General features: G+C 38.3%; 1 protein-coding gene across 3 annotated transcripts in view; it reads right to left on the bottom strand.

Moving 5' to 3' along the window:
• LOC122809734 overlaps positions 1–23,482 on the bottom strand; it is a gene marked incomplete at its 5' end in the record, with an annotated part of 455,767 nt that overhangs the window by 302,660 nt on the left and 129,625 nt on the right. For all 3 annotated transcript variants that reach the window (XM_044081441.1, XM_044081442.1, XM_044081443.1), the window contains 1 exon segment: positions 3,202–3,368. In XM_044081441.1, coding sequence (XP_043937376.1) covers positions 3,202–3,368 — 167 coding nt within the window.

Here is a 23,482-nt window from a genome sequence, read left to right as displayed (position 1 = left end):
AGAAGAGTGGAAAGAATGGCAAAAATGTAAACCACCACAATATATTGAAAACTTCAGAAGGCACCGCAACAGTACTAAAGCAAATGAATGAAGACACAAAAACTATACTATAACAACACTCAGAAAAATAGTAAACTCAACCTTAAAAATTCTGGTAAGCCATTAAAGAAATTTTACATTCTGGCCAAAAATTCAACCCTAGCACCTCGTCCAATAACTCACCACTCAAAACTGCAAAATAATTCAACTTTTATTTAATAGATGGTATAGTACCCTTAACCAAGGATTCCCCAGCATTTAATCCTAACCCTGCAAAAGCCACAAGTCATCACATCTACTTTTACTTCAACTGATGAAGTTCCAAGTGAGTACCTTAAAATAACAGCCATCAGTATTGCCTATCCTGTCTCAGTCCACATAAATAGGCCAATCCAGGAATCCTACATTTCCTCCCTCTAGATAAAATCACTCAGTATCCCTCTACACAAATAAGGAAACTCACCAGGCATTACTAACCTGAGACCTACAGCAGTCTTACCCTCCCTCTACAAAACACTTGAACAATGTATTCAAAAACAACTGCTAAACTACCTCCTGCAGTAAGAACTCCTATCCCCCACACAACAAACACAGCGTCTGTCCCTCCCCGTATTACTAACACTGCACTTCTAACCTTTATAGATACTTTCAATAAAACTAGACAGAATGGCAAACTAGCCTCCTCCTTATTTCTAACTTTGTCTAAAGACTTCAACACAGTTTGACACAGCAAACTTCTGCTTCAAATGTCCTCATTAGGTCAATCTCAGCCCACCCTTCTGTGGTTCAAAAGCTACTTGTCCAATAGGTATCAGTCAATAAAATGAAACTCCACCCTCTCTTCATAGTTCCCAGTCACCACAAGTCTCTGCCCTTGGTTCCCTCATTTTTAACATTCTTACCAATACCCTCCATACATCCACTCTAAAGGCCTCCCTAATACAAAAAGCAAAAAAAAGTACCCTGCCCAAAAAAAAAAAAAATCCCTCTCCCATAAAAATAATACACAAAATCTAATCTCTTAATAATACAACCAATGAAGTCTCTTCTCAAGTTATTAGGGATGGTAATGGATGGTAATCCTAAATTTGACTTGCATATAAAAAACTTGCATAAAAAACTAACCAAAACCTAGGAATGCTTTATACAGCCAAACACTTTCTCATTATTGCAACTACAACTTCACTTGCCTTTACTTACCTACTCCTCTCACTGCTTTATGGTGTTCCCATCCTTACTAATCTCTAGGCATCAGAAAAAGCAAAACCTAAACAGTGTTATAATAAAGTTGCTACATTTGCAGCAAATACTCCTTTCAAAACACACCACTGTACAGCACTAAAAAGTCTAAATTGGTTAGAACTACCCCATCAGCTAACATACAAAATTTCCTATCACCTATAAAATTTTCCAGCATCCATCTGCTTGTCTAGCACTAAATACCATTCTATACAACTATGTTTCCACTCAGTCATCATGATCCAATGGCCATAATCTACTCTCTGTCCACAAACCTATCAAATCTGCTGGCTGTGGTCTGTACTCATACCAAGTTACTAAGACCTGGAACCCTTTACCTATATCCATCAGGTCAACACCCTCCCTCAAGAACTTTAAAATCATCTCAGCCAAAATCTAACTCTGTTCTTACTCAATCCCAGGATAAAATGGAAGTACTTTATAAGCTTGAAATCCTGAAATCTCGAATTTCAGAATCCCGAGCCCATAAAGTGGAAAGATCAGAACATCGCAACCCCAGAGCAGCGAAATTCAAAATCTCGAATGTGGAAGATTTTGAATTAGCGGTTCTGTTGTTGCGCTGTGTTCATAGATTCAGGTAAGTGTTTATGTTTAAGGGTGTTGGGTAGGGACTTTAGTGTGTGTTAGTGTATGTTGTTACTGTGATGTGTGTGTGTGCGACAGGAATGTAGTTAGTGTGGTGGTGTTTCGTGCGTGTGTGTATGGCGTGCAACCTTGGAGCCAGAATATTTAAGTGGGGAGGTGTGGGGGGCTTGCCCACCTGCATATAATAAGGGTAGGTGTGTGTGCTTATTTAGTTGTGTGCGTGTGTGTTGTATTGGTTTTTGACAGTGTCAGGTGATGTGTGTGTCTGTGTTTGTATGTGTTGTGTAGTGTGTGCTGTGTGTTTTCAAGGTTTTGTGGTTTTGGGATTTAGGGTTTCACGGCTTTGGGTATTTGGATTTTCCACTTTATGGGCTCGAGATTCTGAAATTCGAGATTTCAGGATTTCGGGCTTATAAAGTGAATCCGGATAAAATACATCTTTAAATATGAAAACTACCTGTTCACACCTTAGACCTCATTACTCCCCCTTCTTCACTCACTTCCTAACTTCAGTCAATTTCTCTCCATTGACTCTCTATCTAAACTTGCCGCAGCCATGTTTTTTTCTCTCACTTCATATTGTAATTCCTGTTTTTATTATACTAACATACCTTTAATTTCTCTAAACTGGCAAACATTAATATTAAATCATTGTCATATAAGCTGTATCTATTTTAAACAACATCATCACATTATGTTTAATTTGTGAAAATGATTTAAATCATAGCTGTCTTTCCACTTTTTTTTTGAAGATTGTAGAATTACCGTTCTTACAATGTTTTGTAATACTTTGGAGATTTTCTCCTCAAGCCTCAGCTGAAAATGAGCACCTACCCAGTCGGACTTTCTTGGTTATCAAATAACAATAAATAAATACATTGAGTTGACATGCAAATTCACATGCCTTACCCTTACAGAAGGGGCAGGGAAGGCTTTCTGTTGCTCACCGTCCCATTTCTAGCTGGTTGTTTTTTATAAATTCACATAAGTACAGTGCTCCTTAATCACCCCTGAAAACAGATACTTGTAAATAGCAGGATTATTTGGATTACAAATGATTAAAATAAGCTAAAATTACAAAACACTGAATCATTTTATATGTATTTATTTCTTATTTTATTATTTGTTAACCAAGTAATGGGGTGGTTTTAAGACCTTCTTCTCATATGCCAAATTTTTAACACTTTTAAAAGTTTAACAACAATGTTTTAATACTTCTATGACTATCACACCATCTGGCTTGGTGCTGAAAATATACATGAAGTATCAAAGTAGCCTGTGAATCTCAGACAAAAAATTAACTGTACCTAGTGATACCTTTTGCTGTTTTTGAGAAGTCTGCCACCAGGGCTGTAATGTGCATTTGTCTTTTGATGGAGATGGTTTGGCAGTACGTCTGATATCAAGGCACGCCTCTGCAACACTTCTTAAAACAGTCATGTTTTCTTCCTCCACTACATTCAGCAGCTGAGTAAGAGACACATCTACAGCAGAGAAATAAAGTTAGTTTTGATTTCAATTTCTTCGATTAGCTAGCTACTAAACATTCAACTGTTTCTATCACCTGCATCATAAACCATCTTTCTGAAGTCATACATATGTACATTATACAAAAAGGTTCTCGAATAATTAAAGGCAGCAAATAACTTTTGATCCATTCATTCAGAGTCTGGATGCTGCTGTTAACATTTATTTAAAAGCAAAACTAACAGCAACCAGTAAACAAATATTTTATAGATACTTTTTAACAAAGTGCACAGAATGAAAGCCGTTATTATCGGAACCACACAGGAAAAAAAAAAAACACGTGTCCTTTTGGGGTTTTGTGCATTCTCAAAAATATCAGCTGTTTTGGTGCCATTAATCCTAGGTGTCTGCTCATTTCCTCAAGCCAATCATAAATGTAGAACTGTCCAGTACTAACCAAATGTGGTACACCCCTTCCCCAAGTCTAGCAAGAGATGAGACAGAGATAGATACTATATTAATGATCACAAGTACAACATTAGCAAATATGCACTGAATCAAGTATGATCCTGCAGAAATGTAAATGCTGGATCTGGACAGGATCAGGAGTCTGGATAAAACAGTTACTGTGTAAATATCTCCTTCATTATAGTCACCCATAATGGACACTTACACCACAAGCAAGTATTAAAGGAAGGAAGGGTACCTAAGTTTCCTTTTTTATGCTTGCATGCCTTATTTCTACCTGCTGATTTCAAGGAGTCTGTCTGTTGCTCACCCCTTTTCTTGTTCTCTGTAAAGATAAAGGCTATGAGATTAAAATCCTGTGCCACCATGCTGCAGAATGAAGCTTTTTTATGCAATACCAGCTGTCACAACTTCTTCCCAACACATGACAAGCAATGATGTCTGTACAGGAAAATCAAGCAATTCAACAAGTCTGGATTGCTGCAGATGCTTCTAGTCACTCCTCCATTGATAATGTCCATATCTGCTCCAAGCTTCCCACTCTGTCCTTTACTAAGCAACAGAAAGCCCATGTACACTATTGTCCTCCTTCCATATGTGAGAAAAAATGCTCACTGACTACCCAAATCCTTCTGAGGTCAGTACATGAACCTGAGTCACTTGCATCACAGATGAGAACTCTCCATGTGCATCAGTTGACCAGTAGAACTTTTTTTCCCCTGAAACAGCTGATATGCTTCAGTTAATAACAACAATCTTTCCCTACTAACGAATTAGAAAAACAAAAGAAGCACTCCATGGCTTAGCGGCAACACTTTATTATAGAATAAAAATAGTAAGCGCTTTCACGTTACGAGGAACGTTTCTTCAGACTTCAAAAAACACATATCCTGACTGCATTTAAATATATATCTATACACTTACTAACCAACCACTAAAGGCAGATCATTAAACAATCAAGTGAGATAGTTAATTAATTAATTTATCAATTAATTATGTCTTCATCAATTAGAAATATAAAATATTGTTAAAATTGTTAAAATTTTAAAGCAGTTGATTACAATGCATAGATAGGACGTTTTGTTATATAAGGTTTTATATAGAGTTTCCCTATAGATGTATATAGTTCTAATTGATGAAGACATAATTAATTGATAAATTAATAAATTAATTAAATTAATTAATTAACTATCTCACTTGATTGTTTAATGATCTTACTTTAGTGGTTGGTTAGTAAGTGTATAGATATATATTTAAATGCAGTCAGGATATGTGTTTTTTGAAGTCTGAAGAAACGTTCCTCGTAACGTGAAAGCGCTTACTATTTTTATTCTATAATAAAGTGTTGCCGCTAAGGAGTGCTTCTTTTGTTTTTCTATTTCATTAACAGAGATTTTATCTTGAGAGGCACCTAGCCCAGGACTGGTTTGTTTTATCTGAATCTTTCCCTACTACTTTACTTACATACACGGATGCAAAGACTATAACCAAACAGTCTGTGCCAGTTTTAACCAATTGATTGGTCTTACACCCAATTAGTTATAGTCATGTATATCTTGAGTTAGGCAGACGTTCTCTGTATGTTTTTACTGCATTAAAGTTCAACAACTAATGAACAGCAAGATTTTCAGAAACACTCTTTAATTTTAATCAGTTACAAGGGTAAAAGGAACACTCTACTGGGCAAAGGTAAGAGTACATACCATTCTGTGTTTATGTAGTGATGCAGTATAGCTCACTCCATTTCTTCACATAAAGACTTCTCCAACACCTAACTCTATATTTTATTTGTGCTTTATAGAACTTTACCAATTGCATCATAAAGCAAATTTGTAAGTGATCCTTAACAAAGAAAACTACAAAAAGTCACGGTGTAGCCTGTGACAAAAGGAGGTACTGCTGGCACTGCTAGCTGGAATTTTGAAATACATATATGTCATTTGTGAATATCAAACTAATTTATACAAGATGCTGGTGTTACAAATGTATTAGAACTGCATGTCATGTGTATATCAAACTGCTTTGTACAGATGTTTGTGTTGAAAAGGTATTTGTAAAGTTCTTGTGCTTAAATGTATCCCGTGTGCCCTATGGAAGAGAACAGAAATGTACATGCACTATTGTAACTGCTTAAATGTATCTGTTTTAACAGAGGAAACTGGAGGGTTAAGCTCAGTTCAAACTTTAGAAAAATATCTGAAATTAAATCACTTTATAGGCTACGCCATAACGATATTTCAATGCATTCAGCGAGACAAAGTATTTACTGGGAAGCTTTCTGTACTATCTTTGGGGTGAACTAACTGCTACTTTAGAAACATGAAGGAATGCAATTGTTTTATGATTTCCAGCATCTGCCAAAGATATGAGCAAAAACCCTTGTCTGGGTATTTTTACTGGTAGATGATAAATACTGCCAGCAACGGGGTGTTGCATGAAAACTAGAAGCCAGATGAACAGAAATTATGTCATTCTGCAAGCTATCCCAGTAGTAGTAGTTTAGATATTATTTTGAGAAGTCAGTTAGTGAGACAGAGCATTCTGCATTCTGTCTTGGATCTGACAACAAGAAGAACCATTCACCACAAGTTATTAGGATATAGCAACTCTCTTATAAGCAGTCAGGAATATAGAGAAGCTTAGTTTAGGTTTTGTTTTTCTTTATTTGTGTGAACCTGTACTGCAATGTTACTTTAAATATTTCCTGTGGTTTTGAACTCCGATGTCACTGTGAATATATATTTAGTATTGTCTTGTTCATTATTTATTATTACACATATTTAAACCTTTCATTGTGGCTGATCTGTGTAGAGATATTTAAGTTTTGAGAGTACCTGCATACTTATTTGATGACCCTGTGTGGGCTATTCCTAATAGCCTTGCTCTTGGTCAAACTATTTGTATTAGCTGATAAGGAGTGACTGGTGGAAGTGGTAACTACCTTATAGTCTGAGCAGAAGGGAGTATAGCTGTGCCAGTCTTTCCCAGATTTGTTTGTGTACAAATCAAACATCAAATAGTGCATGTGTCAGCTACTTGGGCAGGGACACGGAACAATGGCTGGACAGAGAGGGTGCTGGAGGTCTTGGCTTGGTCACTCAGCTAAGATCTCAACTCTATAGCTGTGCCAGTGGGGTGTCTTATTGGGGATCTTGAGGAAGAGGGAGAAACCAGTCCTGGGCTGACTGTGGACTCTGTGTGCTCTTAAGGGAAACTTCTCTTGATGCAGAGAGCTGCATCTGGAAATACTGTGTGTGTACCTGTTATCGTCCCAGTGAACGTCCTCCACTTTTGCCAGTGGTGATGTTTGAGGCTCCTTGATTACTGGTTGGCAGTGGTGGGTCACACAGCCTACTTCCTGCAAACTGAGACACATTTCTTTCTGAATAATAACAATAACACTAATCCTATTTGTTAACCAGGTAATCCCACTGGACACACAAGTCCCTTTTCAGGGGCAACTCAAGAGCAATGTCTGGTTTGCTGAGCTGCTTAAGGTCACATAGTAAGTAAATGAAAGTTAAGGAAAACAAAACCTGTACACAGGAACTACAGCTTGCAAACTTAACCTCTGTGTCAAAATATATCAGAAGAGGGAAAAAGAAAAAAGATGCTGGACTTTCATGGCCTCTGGTGGGGAAATGGAAATGAAGTAACAGATATGATGGGTTTCCAGGCACTAAACTGCATCTAGGTGATTTTACAGGGAGTAAATCTTGGATAAAGCTGACTATATTAAGTGTTTTTTTTTAATCAGTCGATATATACATTAAAGGATACAGCTTTTTTCTTTAGCGGATCAGAAAACAGCAACTACAAAATACAGCTACTTACCATTTACAATAAAACAAAAAGACAAGAAAATAAATGTATGCTCTAAATAAAGACAATAATTAAAAAAAAAAACACTGCACTGCTGACTTCTGTGTTACACCGAATATAATATAAACCAGTGGACAGCATCAACTGTTCAAGGTGGTTGCTATGGAAATCAGATGCAATTTAACAGTACCGGATGACTACAGTTTTACAAAGTCAACCGGTTAGATTTCAAAAAGACAATCATACCCAAGAGATGACAAAAAAGTTTCAACATATTTTGAGCTTTTCTGCAGTGATACTTTCCCTGCATCACTTTAAATGCTTATTTTTAACCAGTTAATTCAGCTGGCATTTCCATTTTGCCATCATTATAGCACTAAGACATATGCAAGTAGGGTTACCACCTGTCCCAGTTGTGTCCTGCAAAATATTGTGAGAAAATGGCAAATGTCCTGAAATTTTAGGACAAAATTATTTTCTATATTGTATGTAATAGTTGCATAAAACAGTTATTCTGTATCTGAAACACCTAAATGTTATAAGAAACAGAATAAGGAACAAAAATGCTACAAGAATAAACTTTTATTCAGGCAAACAACTGAAGTTATGTCCTTTGTACTGTATGTTTTGCCCTGCAAAATCTGATGTTTGTAGCACAAATGTCCCACTTTGGCCATGTGGAAAGGTGGCAACCCTATATGCAAGCAGTCAATACCACTTGGGTCAAATTTCACTCTAAGCCAAACAGCTGTATGTTACAATCCAGCTTCCCTCTGAAAATGGGCACTGCACATCAGGATTAACCTTGTCAACAAATAAATGAATAAATAGTTTGCCTGCATAAAATAAATGCATAGCAAATAGCCCAAGCCAGTAAATACACCTTTGTATTCTTTAAATAAATCATCAGAACGAACAATTTCTGATATACACCATATATCTAAGCAATAATACTACGGAGTCTTTTCAGTCAGACAAATCTTTGGCAAGTCAAAAGACCCAGTATTTGTAATATCAAGCATCTGGAATTGATCACTGCATAACTTACTCTTATATTCACACATTAGCACTTTCTGTTCCTTCAATTTTACACGGTGACCACAATAAGTAAGCAACTGACATTAACAACTGGTTTGGATTGCTCTCCTTCAGACTCAGTGATTCTGAACCTCATACAAACATTTAAGTGAACTCTGTGCTGGTGTCTAGTCTAAACACCACATTTTGATTATTAATTCTGACTTTATCTCCTTAGACTTTAACTCATTTTCCAGAAGTGGCTTTACTTTTTATCTTGAATTTGAGTCATTCACTGCAGAGGTGTACACTGCTAATCTGGTATCAGCTGCCGTGCCCTGTTCAAGCAGCCACTCCAAAAACACTTTTCTTTTGTTTTAAAGTACAGCTGCAGGACTTGGTATATTTGTTCAAGCAGCTACTAAAGTCCACATATGTGGTGCTAAAGCTCTTCAGTTTTTAAGTCCACAGCTGGGCTTACTCAAAAAAATAAATTTATTTTTAAAGTGTAGTCTATACCACAGTTCACACACACACACCACTTCAGTTCAGAAATCCTGGAACAGGACATGCTAAAAAATTCCTTTTAAACTGTAGCAAACTACAGCAATATGCTGCTTCAGTTTCTGCCACACATGAAGTGCCACAGAACTGCTTCAGTTCTGAACAGAAATGCAATACTTGCACTCAAAAATAAATCTTAGTAATACGGCCAACACTGATCATAATCTGAAGATAATGGCCTCTAACACTTTGCGCCTATTGGGGCTGCCCCCATAGCCTGTGCATGTTATTAAGACATGCTATGTCCACAGTACAAAGTACTAAAAGTGAAAGACAGTAGAGTGTTTGTGGAAAATGATTACTCACTGTGCACCAGGCAAAAGAGGAGTAAATGTATTCCACTAATCAGGGAATGTCGAGAAACAGGAGTGAGATTCAAGCTGCTGTACCTGCAGCTACTTTCAGAATATTCTTTCCTGGAGGGACAACAATCATTTACTGATGCAGAGCATGCTAAGGAGGAAATGCAAATGTTTGCTCAGCCAACAGTGGTTTATGAAACAGCAGGAGATTCTGCTTCTTGTTCATCTGATAATAAAAGATCACAGATAGACTGCGAAAGTGAAACCTTTTCCAATGTTTCAACAGAAAATGCTTGAGAAAGAGAAAAAACACAATAGTTGACTAGAACAAGGAGTACACTGGAAATGAAGTAGAGACTGGATTTGAGAGATGGAGATCAACAGGAATAAAACTAGCAGCCCAGAAATTGACAAATAAATGTCAGATTACAAAGCATTAATTTTATTTGTGAAAAATGACAGAACAAGAAAACCTAGAAATATTGGACTTTAACTTTGTTAAACATGTAGGGGACTCTAAAGCATACACCTTACTTCATGCCATTAATGACTGGAAGAACATTTAGGAGGGGTGAAGAGGAAGAAGAGAGTTAACTGTAAGTAAATACAATGTTGTTCTTATTAGGAGTGTTTTGTATAAGGCATGATATAATTTGCATGCTATAAAGTAAAGTTTTCTCAGTTATATTTGAGTGTAATGGGGTTACTAAAGTATGCATGTACCCCTGTTTTTTTCTTCCTTCTGTTTTCTTCCTTCCTTCTCATTGTTCAGTTTCAAGAAATGTAGGCACTTCATGTAAATAAAAAGAAGAAAAGTCTGGTCAAAACAGCAGGATACAAGAAAAAAAAGTTATACGTTTTTCACTCTTGCATAGGAGAATGAATGGATTAAGGCCCTTGGCTTGATCTAGTAACAAGTTGTAAAAGAAAGCAAATAAATAAAAAAGAACATTGTCTAGTAAATAAATGAGTGCTTGCAGTAGCAGCTTTGTATTTGCTTCTCATGTCACCATGGAGACAATTTGATAAAGTGCAATAAAAATTGCACATTCTTTCTTTCAATAGCTAAGAAGATCATGTTTTCTGAAAGCATTCAAGTGTTTTGCCAATCTGGGAGAGTAATAAAGATAAGACAAAACCAAACAGCATTTAGCAGAAGCACAAGCTGTACCATGTATCTTGGCATGGATAAACTTTCTTTTAGGTTAACCCACGTCTGTCAGTGTGGCTATCAGTCTGGGACAACTGTTTCTATTAGGAGGGTAAAGCTTCAATATTTGAAGATGTATATAGTTTTGTGTGCTAGTATTAAATTGATAAGTTTTAGGGATATGTTTGTTTGTTTGAGGGCTTTCAATAAAACAAAATGTTTTGTAAGATGTAACACAGGCTCAAATGGATATGACAAAAAACAACTGTATAAAAGATCAACCTGCCAGACATTAGTATGTGCAACATAAGTATGTAAAACAAAAGCTCGAACTAGTCACTTAACAAAAAAACTGTTACACATAAAAGGTGGGAATAATAACTTTTTAAAATAATGATGCTTTCTACATTATCTTTATATGTAAATAGTCTCACAGATACATATAAAAAAGAAAAAATAGTGAGTGCAAATAGCTAGTTACAGCACATTTGGAAATAACTGAACATGTGAATTTGATAAAGAAAGGTTTTCATCACACTTATTCAGCAGAATACTAAGGACAAAGGAAAAAAGGTGTACTTTTATTAATTACAAGGGGAGCTCCAATGGTGATAGAACAGAATAAAAAAAGATAATAAGGGTAGATTTGTACTATTAAGGGACTAGTGGCATGGGAGGAGGATTACATTGGCATGCATTTATATTTACATATATGCTATAATGGAACTTAAGAAAAATTCTGGGAGAAATAATCAATTTTCAACAGGGATTATTACTTATAAATGGGGACTAGAATTTGATTTGTAGCAGTGAAGATGTATCTGCAGGGCCCAAGAAGGGAAAATATAACAAAAGAGAGTAGATTTTTTCTGAAGAAATTTATGAAAATATTTGGCATGGAAGATGTGAATTCAGTAGTAGGAGTTTGGAGCAAATTTACATGTTATTCCCCAAGATACAAAAACTGATATAGACTACAAAGAACATATATTTCACTCTGTACTACCTAAAGAGGTATTTTACACCCCAAGCAGACTTCAAAGAATTTTTCCTCAGGTAGACATCCATAACCGGGAAGCTAGTAGGGAAAAATGATAAAGATCTGGAAGGTTTTGTTTAACAGTATTTTAAGAGGATGAGAAGTACCAACATTCTGGAAGAAAGCAGTGGTAAATGGAATACATAAAGAGGGTAAAGATCCATCAGATCCAACTTCATACAGGCCCATTTCAACACTTAACCATGATTATAAAGTGTTCACATCTATAATGTCTAAAAATGACAAAGGTAATGCCAAAATTGACAGATATGGATCAAGGTGGTTTTGTGGAAAGGAGGCAAACGTTTGACAACATAAACAGAAAAGCAACAATCCAGAGAGAAGAAGAATGTAAGAAAACACCCCTGTTGCTGGTGGGTCTTGATGCAGAAAAAGCACTTGACAGAGTAAGTTGGGATTTTATGAGCAGAGCAATGGAAGCATTTGCATTCCTGATCAACTTATAAGGTTGATTAGGAGGATGTATGAAGGATCGGAGGCAAAAATTTAAGTGGGTGGGGACCTCTCTGATGATTTCTGCTTGAGCAGAGGAACCACGCAGGGTGTCATCTCTCCACTTTATTTGCATTACATTTAGAACCATTGGCAAAGAATACCGGGTGATACCGGACGCTGACTCCGCATGTGCCCTACCATCGTGCGAATGCACAATCCCATGCCTTTAACCTCCAGTAACTGGAAAGAACTTTAGGGAACCCCCCACTCTAAAATACCATCGCGTGGCTCCCTGATACCGACGCTGACTCGCATGTGCCCTACCATCGAATGCACAATCCCATGCCTTTAACCTCCAGTAACTGGAAAGAACTTTAGGGAACCCCCCACTCTAAAATACCATCGCGTGGCTCCCTGATACCGGACGCTGACTCCGCATGTGCCCTACCATCGTGCGAATGCACAATCCCATGCCTTTAACCTCCAGTAACTGGAAAGAACTTTAGGGAACCCCCACTCTAAAATACCATCTGGCTCCCTGATACCGGACGCTGACTCGCATGTGCCCTACCATCGTAATGCACAATCCCATGCCTTTAACCTCCAGTAACTGGAAAGAACTTTAGGGTACAGCTTTACCCATCCTATAGTTTTCCTCCCCTGGAAAGCGTTCTGCAGGCAGATAACTTAACAGTACCCGTAGAAATACTTGTATCTAAGGCTACTATAACACCAGGTTCCAGTAATTGGAAAACAAAAAAAATAAACATTAACCTTATACTCTTACCCAGCTGCCTCTAAGACCCTGCTACTTCCAAGCAGGTTTTGGAAAGGTGTACTCCCAGCGGTGTTCTGACGTCAGGGAGTTTTCATATTCCCCGCCAGAAACCGCCATCTTTTACTCCTGCTGGTACTGTTCTGTCCCCCTGCCTGGACGACTCTCCTTTCGGGAAGGTAAAACAACTCGATTTAACCTGCTTTGAATGTTAAAGTGTTTCTGCTGCTGTTTAGTACTAGAATCGCCTCTCTGGTAGAGTGCCGATTCATCTAGCGGCTTATAGAATGATGCTGCAACTGTCGCTCATGTTGTATCAAACTATTATTACTTGTTCTGCACCGTGCTTATAATATACTGGAACTCTCTCACTGAGCCATAGGCTCTTCCTATTACTAGCCATACTGATGTTTTAATTGTTTTCTTTATGCTATGGGTGTTCCTAGCGTTGTGTTCATTTAGTTGGAGAGATCGCTTACTACAGCTTAAAATAGGATTGTTTTATTCTGATATTACAGTGTATATCTAACATCTGCAGAGTATGCTTACCTACATTATCCTGTTGCCTAAAGCTATACCAAATGATACCATTGGTTATAGATTTTAGTAGACTTGTGCTATCAGGGCCAGTGCGCTTTTTATACATGTGTTTGATTACATAACAGGACATTACTAGTGACTTATTTTACTTGTTGGTGCAAGGGACGTAATATTATTTATGCCTCATCTAGACTGCTTAACTTAACCTAGCTTACACCACTAGAACTTGCTACTTAGCTTCGGATGTATTAAACTACAAGCTACTGTATCTATACTGCTTAACTAAAACTGCTTATTTAATGTGCTTTATCTCCTTCATTTCCTAGGAACCCCCCACTCTAAAATACCATCAGTGGCTCCCTGATACGGACGCTGACTCATGTGCCCTACCATCGCGAATGCACAATCCCATGCCTTTAACCTCCAGTAACTGGAAAGAACTTTAGGGTACAGCTTTACCCATCCTATAGTTTTCCTCCCCTGGAAAGCGTTCTGCAGGCAGATAACTTAACAGTACCCGTAGAAATACTTGTATCTAAGGCTACTATAACACCAGGTTCCAGTAATTGGAAAACAAAAAAAAATAAACATTAACCTTATACTCTTACCCAGCTGCCTCTAAGACCCTGCTACTTCCAAGCAGGTTTTGGAAAGGTGTACTCCCAGCGGTGTTCTGACGTCAGGAGTTTTCATATTCCCGCCAGAAACCGCCTTCTTTTACTCCTGCTGCTACTGTTCTGTCCCCCTGCCTGGACGACTCTCCTTTCGGGAAGGTAAAACAACTCGATTTAACCTGCTTTGAATGTTAAAGTGTTTCTGCTGCTGTTTAGTACTAGAATCGCCTCTCTGGTAGAGTGCCGATTCATCTAGCGGCTTATAGAATGATGCTGCAACTGTCGCTCATGTTGTATCAAACTATTATTACTTGTTCTGCACCGTGCTTATAATATACTGGAACTCTCTCACTGAGCCATAGGCTCTTCCTATTACTAGCCATACTGATGTTTTAATTGTTTTCTTTATGCTATGGGTGTTCCTAGCGTGTTCATTTAGTTGGAGAGATCGCTTACTACAGCTTAAAATAGGATTGTTTTATTCTGATATTACAGTGTATATCTAACATCTGCAGAGTATGCTTACCTACATTATCCTGTTGCCTAAAGCTATACCAAATGATACCATTGGTTATAGATTTTAGTAGACTTGTGCTATCAGGGCCAGTGCGCTTTTTATACATGTGTTTGATTACATAACAGGACATTACTAGTGACTTATTTTACTTGTTGGTGCAAGGGACGTAATATTATTTATGCCTCATCTAGACTGCTTAACTTAACCTAGCTTACACCACTAGAACTTGCTACTTAGCTTCGGATGTATTAAACTACAAGCTACTGTATCTATACTGCTTAACTAAAACTGCTTATTTAATGTGCTTTATCTCCTTCATTTCCTAGGAACCCCCCACTCTAAAATACCATCGCGTGGCTCCCTGATACCGGACGCTGACTCATGTGCCCTACCATCGTGCGAATGCACAATCCCATGCCTTTAACCTCCAGTAACTGGAAAGAACTTTAGGGTACAGCTTTACCCATCCTATAGTTTTCCTCCCCTGGAAAGCGTTCTGCAGGCAGATAACTTAACAGTACCAGAGAAATACTTGTATCTAAGGCTACTATAACACCAGGTTCCAGTAATTGGAAAACAAAAAATAAACATTAACCTTATACTCTTACCCAGCTGCCTCTAAGACCCTGCTACTTCCAAGCAGGTTTTGGAAAGGTGTATTCCCCGCTCCGCTCGGCTCGCTCCGCCCACCCTGCCCCTTATCCCACCCGCCCCCACTACCTCCAGATTTATAGAGATAGACAGACCATCCCACTTTCCTCCCTTCCAATCACAGCTGTCACTAGCTTAACAACTCCTCCTCCCTTGTTTAATCAGCCCTCTATATCCCAAACACTCCCACAACTTATTACTTGCTCTTTACCATGAGCAAAACCATGTATTCCATCATTACGACAATTGTTTTACTTCTTCTTATCCCCTTCCTTTTAACACGTTTAGAACACCAAACTCTATTAGTAATATCTTTCCCCAAAGCCGCGACCACTTACTTGCACCTTCCTCCCAACCCTATAGTTTCTACTCCTCACCCGAAAAACTCTAGGCCTTTATAGTATACAGCTTAGACCCCACTCCCCTCGATCATCCAAACATAAAACCAACCTCAAAATACTAGTCAAAATGCAAAGATTCTTAGATTACCTAAAAAAATGTATTACTCAAAATGGAGATATTCACCCCAACCCAGGCCCTGCCACTCATCCAGATTCTGGCACCTCAACATTACCTCATACTCCTAATACCTCCCTCCTTACCCTTCACCTCAACCTGAGAAGCATTAACAATAAAGTACACAGCTTACATGCTTTGATAGCTACCCATTCCCCAGACATCATGTGTCTCTCTGAAACATGGCTGAAACCCGCCACGAAGGATGAAGAAATTCTCCCACCGGGTTATAACATACTAAGGAAAGATAGAATAACTAGAAAGGGCGGGGGAATAGCTGTCATGTATAAGAACAGACTAAACATCACTAAGAACCCTCTGCATCCCCCTCAGGTCTCTAATATTGAACTGCTTGCACTAAAGATTTGCATAAACTCCCAAAAATGTATCAACCTGGTAGTTATCTATATCCCACCAGGGAAGAATATAGATAACCTAGAGCAAACCTTATGTTGGTTGGCCAACAACTACCCTCAAGAAACCATTATACTAGGGGACTTTAACATTGATTGGTCCCCCTACTCCTCTGAGACAAATCCCACCCAATTAATCTATAATGGCTTCTCCCAAATAATCCCATCTCCAACCAGAATTGGCAACACACATCAAAAGAGAGTATGATTGACTGGATACTTATCAATAAAGATCCGAACAACTATACCACCGGCACCCTCCCCAATGACCTTAGTGATCACCTTATCACTTATATTATAAAGCACAAATTTGCTTTTTCCAAGTCACCCATCTACAAGCTTATCAGAAATAAGAAAAGTTTAACCATGAACTATTCCTAGCAGAACTAAAAGTCTGCAATTGGTCGTCTATATATCCTTCCTTAGCAGAATGTGTGTCATACTTCAATGACACATTTCTAAACATTCTTGATTCCCATGCCCCAACCGCCTAATTAGAACCAAAGACAGATAGCTCCCTGGCTTTCAAAAGAAACCAAAGATAAAATTAAACTCCGTGCCCATGCTTGGAAAATTTGGAGAACAACCAAAACTCCCCTAAACCGTATTAAATTTCAACAGCTAAGAAACTCCACGAAATCTGACGCTAGAGACAAAAACACTACTTCTGCCATCTCCAGGACAAACATCAGTCTAACCCAAAAGTTCTGGGCTGCCTTTAATAACCTCCTCCACCCAGGCAAATCTACTACCCCAACGCCCAACTCACTAACAAACATCCAGAGGATGTTGCCAATACCTTTAACACTTTTTTCACTGAGACTATCCAGTCCCTAGCCAATCATCTACCTAATTCCTCTTCACTCTTAACCCAGCCTCATGACTCATCTTCTATCTCCTTTAAACTCCAAACAGTATCTACCTCCTATATTCGTACCCTATTAAAAAAACAGAAACCGTCCACCCTTGCGCGATCGCCTCCCAGCAGAATACTTACAATTAGCATCGGATGCCATTGCCTATCCCATATCAATATTGATTAATAGGTCTTTATCTGAGGCCACCATCCCTCAATTTGGAAAACTTCTTACATCATCCCACTGCATAAGGGAGGGTCCTCTAAGGAAACCTCCAACTACAGGCCTATCGCAATACTGTCTCCTCTGGCTAAGATATTGGAACGGTGTGTTCACAAACAATTCCTTCACTACCTCACCATCAATAATCTTCTTTCTATTACCCAGCATGGCTTCGCCCCCATCACAGTACCAGTGCTCTCCTCTCTTTGTTGACTCAATTAATAGCAACAACAAGAAACTTATATCCTCTGCTCTCTTTCTTGACTTGTCAAAGCTTTCGACATGGTCAACCACCAATTATTGCTCCACACCCTGCAAACCCTTCATCTTGACAAATCAGCACTAAACTGGTTTAAGGACTACCTAGCTGATCGGCAACAAACAGTCCAATGGCAAAATAGTCTATCCCAACTGCTGCCTAATAACATTGGGGTTCCTCAGGGCTCCATTCTTGGTCCCCTTCTTTTCTCTGTTTTATAAATGATCTGTACTCTGTTATCCCCACAGCCACCTGCATTCAATATGCAGATGACTCCACCCTGATCTGCTCGACCTCTCTCTTCAGAAACTCCAAGCAGCCACCCAACAATGTTTTGCCACAGTAAAAATGGTTCTCTGACCTGAAACTCATCCTAAACCCAACTAAAACCAAGTTACTTCTCTTCCTCGACAACAACTCCCATAGCTCAGGAACCTCCCTGTGAATCATACGACCTTCTTTGTTGAATCCATTAATGGCACCATCATAGAGCCCGTCTCCCACACGAAACTATTAGGTATCACAATTGACCATAAGCTCAAATTTGACATGCACATTGCCCAAACCATTAAGTCAGTTAATAAAAATTAGGCTCAATGTATAGAATCAGGAACTGTCTTACTCCCCATGCAAAACTAACCATTGCTCATCTCCTCTCCACACTATTATATGCCTCCCCAATATTCTCCTTCCTCAATAACGGATGGAGCTTAACAACCTCTCCACTACCTACCATCATATTGCCAGATTTGTCACAGGAACATCCTATCGGACCCACCATTTACAACCTAAAGAAACTGGACTGGCTTGAACTACCTAATCTCCTCAAATTTAATCAACTAATCAAGCTTTTAAAATTATTAATCAACCCGATAATACCCCTGCCCTGTCCAAAATCCTGACCCCTTACTCCAACTTAAGCTGCCTTGATCTGCAAACAGTAACCAGGTAATGACTATCAAATCAAACAATGTGGGAGGTGATGCTTTTATGCTAACTCTATTGGGAAGCAATGGAACTCACTCCCAAACAGCCTTAGACTCATGACTTCCTTAACCTATACAAAACTCATCTCCGAGCAATACTCAAGTCCCAATGGTTATGCCCATGTCTAAACCCTGATTAAATCCAACATAGCCCCTCTTCTCTCATCTCCCTTTTAAGAGCTTATATTGTAATTTTTACTTCCTTAATTGCACACATGTTAAGTGGACAAACAAACAAAATGTATGTGCAAACAATCTAGCTGATACATATTGATGTCTCCTTGTTTCTGTGGTTTCACTATGTCTTTTTTTCGTATTGTATTGTTATTTTTATTGTTATGCTTATTTGCATTGTTATTATGTTCAAATTTTCTCCCCGGGCCTCTACTGAAAAAGGATATGTATCCAGTTGGACTAGCCCGGTCAACAAATGTAAAATAAAATAAAAATAAATAAAAATAAAATAAAAGAAAGTAAGGGACTCATAAATTCAAGGATGCAATTGGTATGGTAGTCAATAAAAGATGACTCTATTTGCAGATGACATTATTTTATACCTGACAAATCCAGAAAGGGACATTACAGTGCTGTGGAACATGTTCAGACAGTTTCAAAACTTTTCGGGAAACAAAATTAATGAAGCAAAAACAAAAGCAACAGCAGTAAATTATGTACCCACATGCAAATTGATTCAGAAATATCCACACTTATGGGGACATGACAAAATGAAGTATTTAGGATTATGGATTAAAAATTATGCTGATGTGACAGCTAAGGATATGTGGATAGAAACTAAATAAAAGATAATACAAAAACTGAGAAGATGGAAGCTCTGTTGTATGGATACTGATAGTAAAATACAAGCAGTTAAAATGTTTTAGTCCCTTTAGTTTTTTACACTGATCAGGCACATTTTGTCAATAAGAGGAGAAGTTGTGGAGTGGATAGCAATTAATAAAGAGTTGAAGGATTTTATCTGGAGGGGAAGATGGCAAGAGTCAAGTGGGATAAGCTTATTCTTCCATTAGAACACGGCAGATTGGGATTAACTGAGTTGAAGGGGTATTTCAGAGCAATACAGTTAAGGCTCCTAGACATAGCAGAGACAAAAAACTATAATTCAAAGTGGAAAGATATGATGGTGAAACAGGAGAGAAGCTCAAGTAACACCGAGAGACTGGGAGTTTGGCTGCAAACCTTTAAGGAGAACAACAACAATCATACAGAATGTTATATTCATAAAGTAGCAGAAGATCTTCTAAGAACTAAGCTAACATGGGAATGGAGAAAGGAGACTCTGTCGATAGGGATGACTGCAAATGGGGATAAAGACAATAGACAAGAGGGGGCGAGAATATACTAGAGAAAACTAGCAAAGGAATCAAGGTACTGGAAGCAAATAACTAGAGAGGAAAAGTAACAGAATGGGAAGATGCCAAGAACTTTTTTGGATTGCAGGCTAAAGATTGCCTTTCATATCAAGGACTGATATCAGAGTATAGGCAAAGAGAAAGAAACAGGGGGGGTCCTAAATGAAAGACCAGCACTGGTAGAGTTTTTAGTAGAATCCAGAACAGAAGTTGCCATTAAGAAAGGAATAATTAGTAGAGCATATAAAATATTGCATGATAACTATAAGAATCAGAGGAGGTTAGGAAGGTCTGGGAAGAAAGATTAGATGCGCAATTCATAAAGAAACAATGGGGTGTATATGTATGTCTCCCAAGTATGCACCAAAATCCAGAAGATTTCAGATCTTTGTCTGGAAGTGCTTACATAGGTATTTTTATACCCCAAGCAGACATCAAAGAATTTTTCCTCAGGTAGATAGCAAATGTTGGACGTATGATGGGGCAGAAACAGGTAAATGGGAACATATTTTCTAGGAGTGTAATGAGTTGGTAGACTTTAAAGATTCCCTGCAGACTGCTCTGTCAGAGATGCTGGGTGAGCAAGTTGTAGGGACTATGGAAATTATTTTTTTGAACTATGATACAAATTCGGAATTGCCTAGACATAATAAGACATTGCTGAGTCTAATTATGATGGCTGCCAAAAATAAGCAATTACTAGAAAATGGAAATCAAATTCTAAACCAACTTTACTAGAAGTAGTGAAGATTGCAACAGAGTTAAACCAACTGGAACTGGGATCTTTAGAAAAGGGTAGGAGCAAATTACATAGTAAAAATGGGAACTGTGGGATCAATACATGCAGAGGAGGAACACGGTTTAAAAGAAGGCAGGATTTGAATCAGCTATGTTTGACTAACAATGACTGGATATGTTAAAAGTGATGTACAATGGTTGCAACTACAGTTGCGTTGGCAAGGTTTGGAATGTATAATGTTTGCAACTGAGATTGCGTTGCTATAGTTTATTGCCAGTTATATTAATATAACATGGCCTATGTCATACATGATAATTTAATAAAGATGTTTCTTGTTTGGTTTTTTTTTTTTTTAAAGAATATATATTTCACAATAACATGTGCATTTAACTGAAAGTTTGCTACACATCCAACAACTATATCAGATCACATGCTAATAATATCTAACATAAATGTGCAGGATAATGAAATAAAAAAGAAACACTGGCACTTTCCCACCTATCGGTTGAAAAGAGAGGAGCTATAGAGATAAACATTTCTTCTGAAAGTATAGCTAGTGAATGGGAAAAATTTAAGTGGGGTTTAAAAGAAAGAAAGAAAGACATGGTTAAAAAGTAGCAAGAATTATTTAGAGGGACTGGCAAAGAAACTATTGCAGAATAGCGGGAATCTCACAGAACAAGAGGTGGAGCAATTGCAGAATGCTAAACAGAAAATAAGGGATTACCTCAACAATATGCATGAGTTTAGAAAGACTCTTGTTAAGCAACTGATTTTGATAACTCCAGAGCATGAAAACTTTTAGCACAATGGCTCAGGCAACAGACAGTAGAAAGAGTTGTCACCAAGCTTAGGGAGGCTATAATAAGGAAATAACAAGAGATCCTGTAGCGGTACTAGAATTATTTTGAAAATTTTATGAAAGTCTGTATAAAGCAGAGAAATGTGGAAATCAAGAAAAGGTACAAATGGAAATGTTAATGGAAGAATTAAATATGCCAAGGTTAGAGATAGATGAGGCTCAATTACCAACAGTTAGGATAGGAGGAAATGAGTCAACATATAATTTTATTTATTTTATTTATTTATTTTTTTTACATTGTTTTTGTTAACCGTCGACACTGACTGGTGTCCTTTTTCAGCGGAGGCCCGGGAATGGAGACAGAGTTACATTGATAATTAGGTACAGTAATGAGCTGAAAGAACTGAAGAACTTAAGAAAAACATAGGCTTACATACAAGTACAAGACTGCCATTACTATTTCTGAGATTACTACAAATGTAACATTATTAACATATTAGCAAGGAGGGCGGGAGGGGGTATAATGACATAGAGTTAGACAGGATACATATTTCTTTATCACAGTATACAAAGTACTTATCTTTTAGCTTTGTTTGTTTTTTTTAGTTAAAGCACGAGAGCTATCTGGGTTTGAGCAAGGACATAGCAGTGTGACAGAAGTGGGAGTAGACTATTTTTGAATTGACTTAGAGAAGTTGCAAGTCATGTAGTCATAATCAATCCATAGAAAGTATACAGGAATAGATGGCATTCCTGTGTAAGTCACAAGATGGGTTGCCAACTGGCTCACTGACAGAACCCACACTGTAAAAGTTGCAGACTCCAAATCTGACTTCAAACCAGTGACAAGTGGAGTACCACAGGGTTCAGTCCTGGGACCTCTCCTGCTTGGTATCTACTTCTCTGAAGTACAGGCTAACAAAGAAGGCCTCTGGCTAACGAAGTCCACAGATGACTGCAAACTAGGAGCCATAGTAGATTCCCCAAATGATGTGGACATCCTACAGAAGGGCCTCACCAAGATAGATGCCTAGTGTCAGAGGCATAGTCTCAAGCTCAATGCCAAAAAGTGCACTGCCATCCCCTTTGGTAAAAACTCTGTACCCATGAACTACCACATAAACGGCAGTCTACTTAATGCCGAATGTGTGATAAGAGACCTTGAGATCCAGGTGTACAGTAGTCTCTCCTTTGATAATCACATCTCCACAGTAGTCAGGAAATCCTTCTATGTGGCACACCTCATCACAAAAAGGTTCTCATCCAAGAAAAAAGAGGTAATTGTTCCCCTCTACTCGGCACTCATTAGACCCATTACAGAGTACAATGTCTCTTTTGGAATGTACCTCAAGACATCTGCAGCAGCTGGAAAGGCCACAGAAGTACCTCACAAAGCGGATTACTGGCCTCAAACAGATGCCCTACACTGACCATCTCAAAAAAATCCAGATTTCCTCTGTAGCATATCGCCTACTCCAAGGAGATCTCTGCATAACATATAAAGCTATGTTAAACCCAGAGCTGTTGGACATGCTACACCTAAAGAAATCCTAATCCGTCTGAGCTACACACTCTAGGGACCTAAACCTTGTCACCACAACAACCTTGTCACCACAATAAACAGGACATGCTGGAGGGATAGATTCCTGTCCCAGAGGCTTCCTATACTCTGGAACAAGCTACCCATCTAGGTAAAGCAAAGTTCCTCATTAGCACTCTTCAAGAAAAATCTTGATGAGTGGATGGGAAATAGGAAATACACCCCAGGGATCACTTCTCTGGCTGTGCTCGACAGGGACACAGGAAATTAACTTTTTTGGGTGGCGTAAGCCAGGGAATCTTGTTGGCTAGGCTTACTTAGGCCCTTGGGTCGATAGCTAGTACCTACCTATGAACCTATGAAAGCTACGAGGGAAAAAAATGATAAAGATCTGGAAGGTTTTAACAGTATTTTAAGAGGTGGAGATGCATCAGCATCCAGGAAGAAAGCGGTGATGTAATACTTAGAGGGTAAAAACCCATTAGATCCTGCTTCATACAGGCCAATTTCAA

Source organism: Protopterus annectens, chromosome 8.part0 (genome assembly GCF_019279795.1).
Source record: "Protopterus annectens isolate FY-2018-M chromosome 8.part0, PAN1.0, whole genome shotgun sequence".
Taxonomy (NCBI): Eukaryota; Metazoa; Chordata; order Ceratodontiformes; family Protopteridae; genus Protopterus; species Protopterus annectens.
The sequence above is the reverse complement of the archived record's forward strand: the minus strand, read 5'-3'. Positions and strand labels throughout refer to the sequence as shown.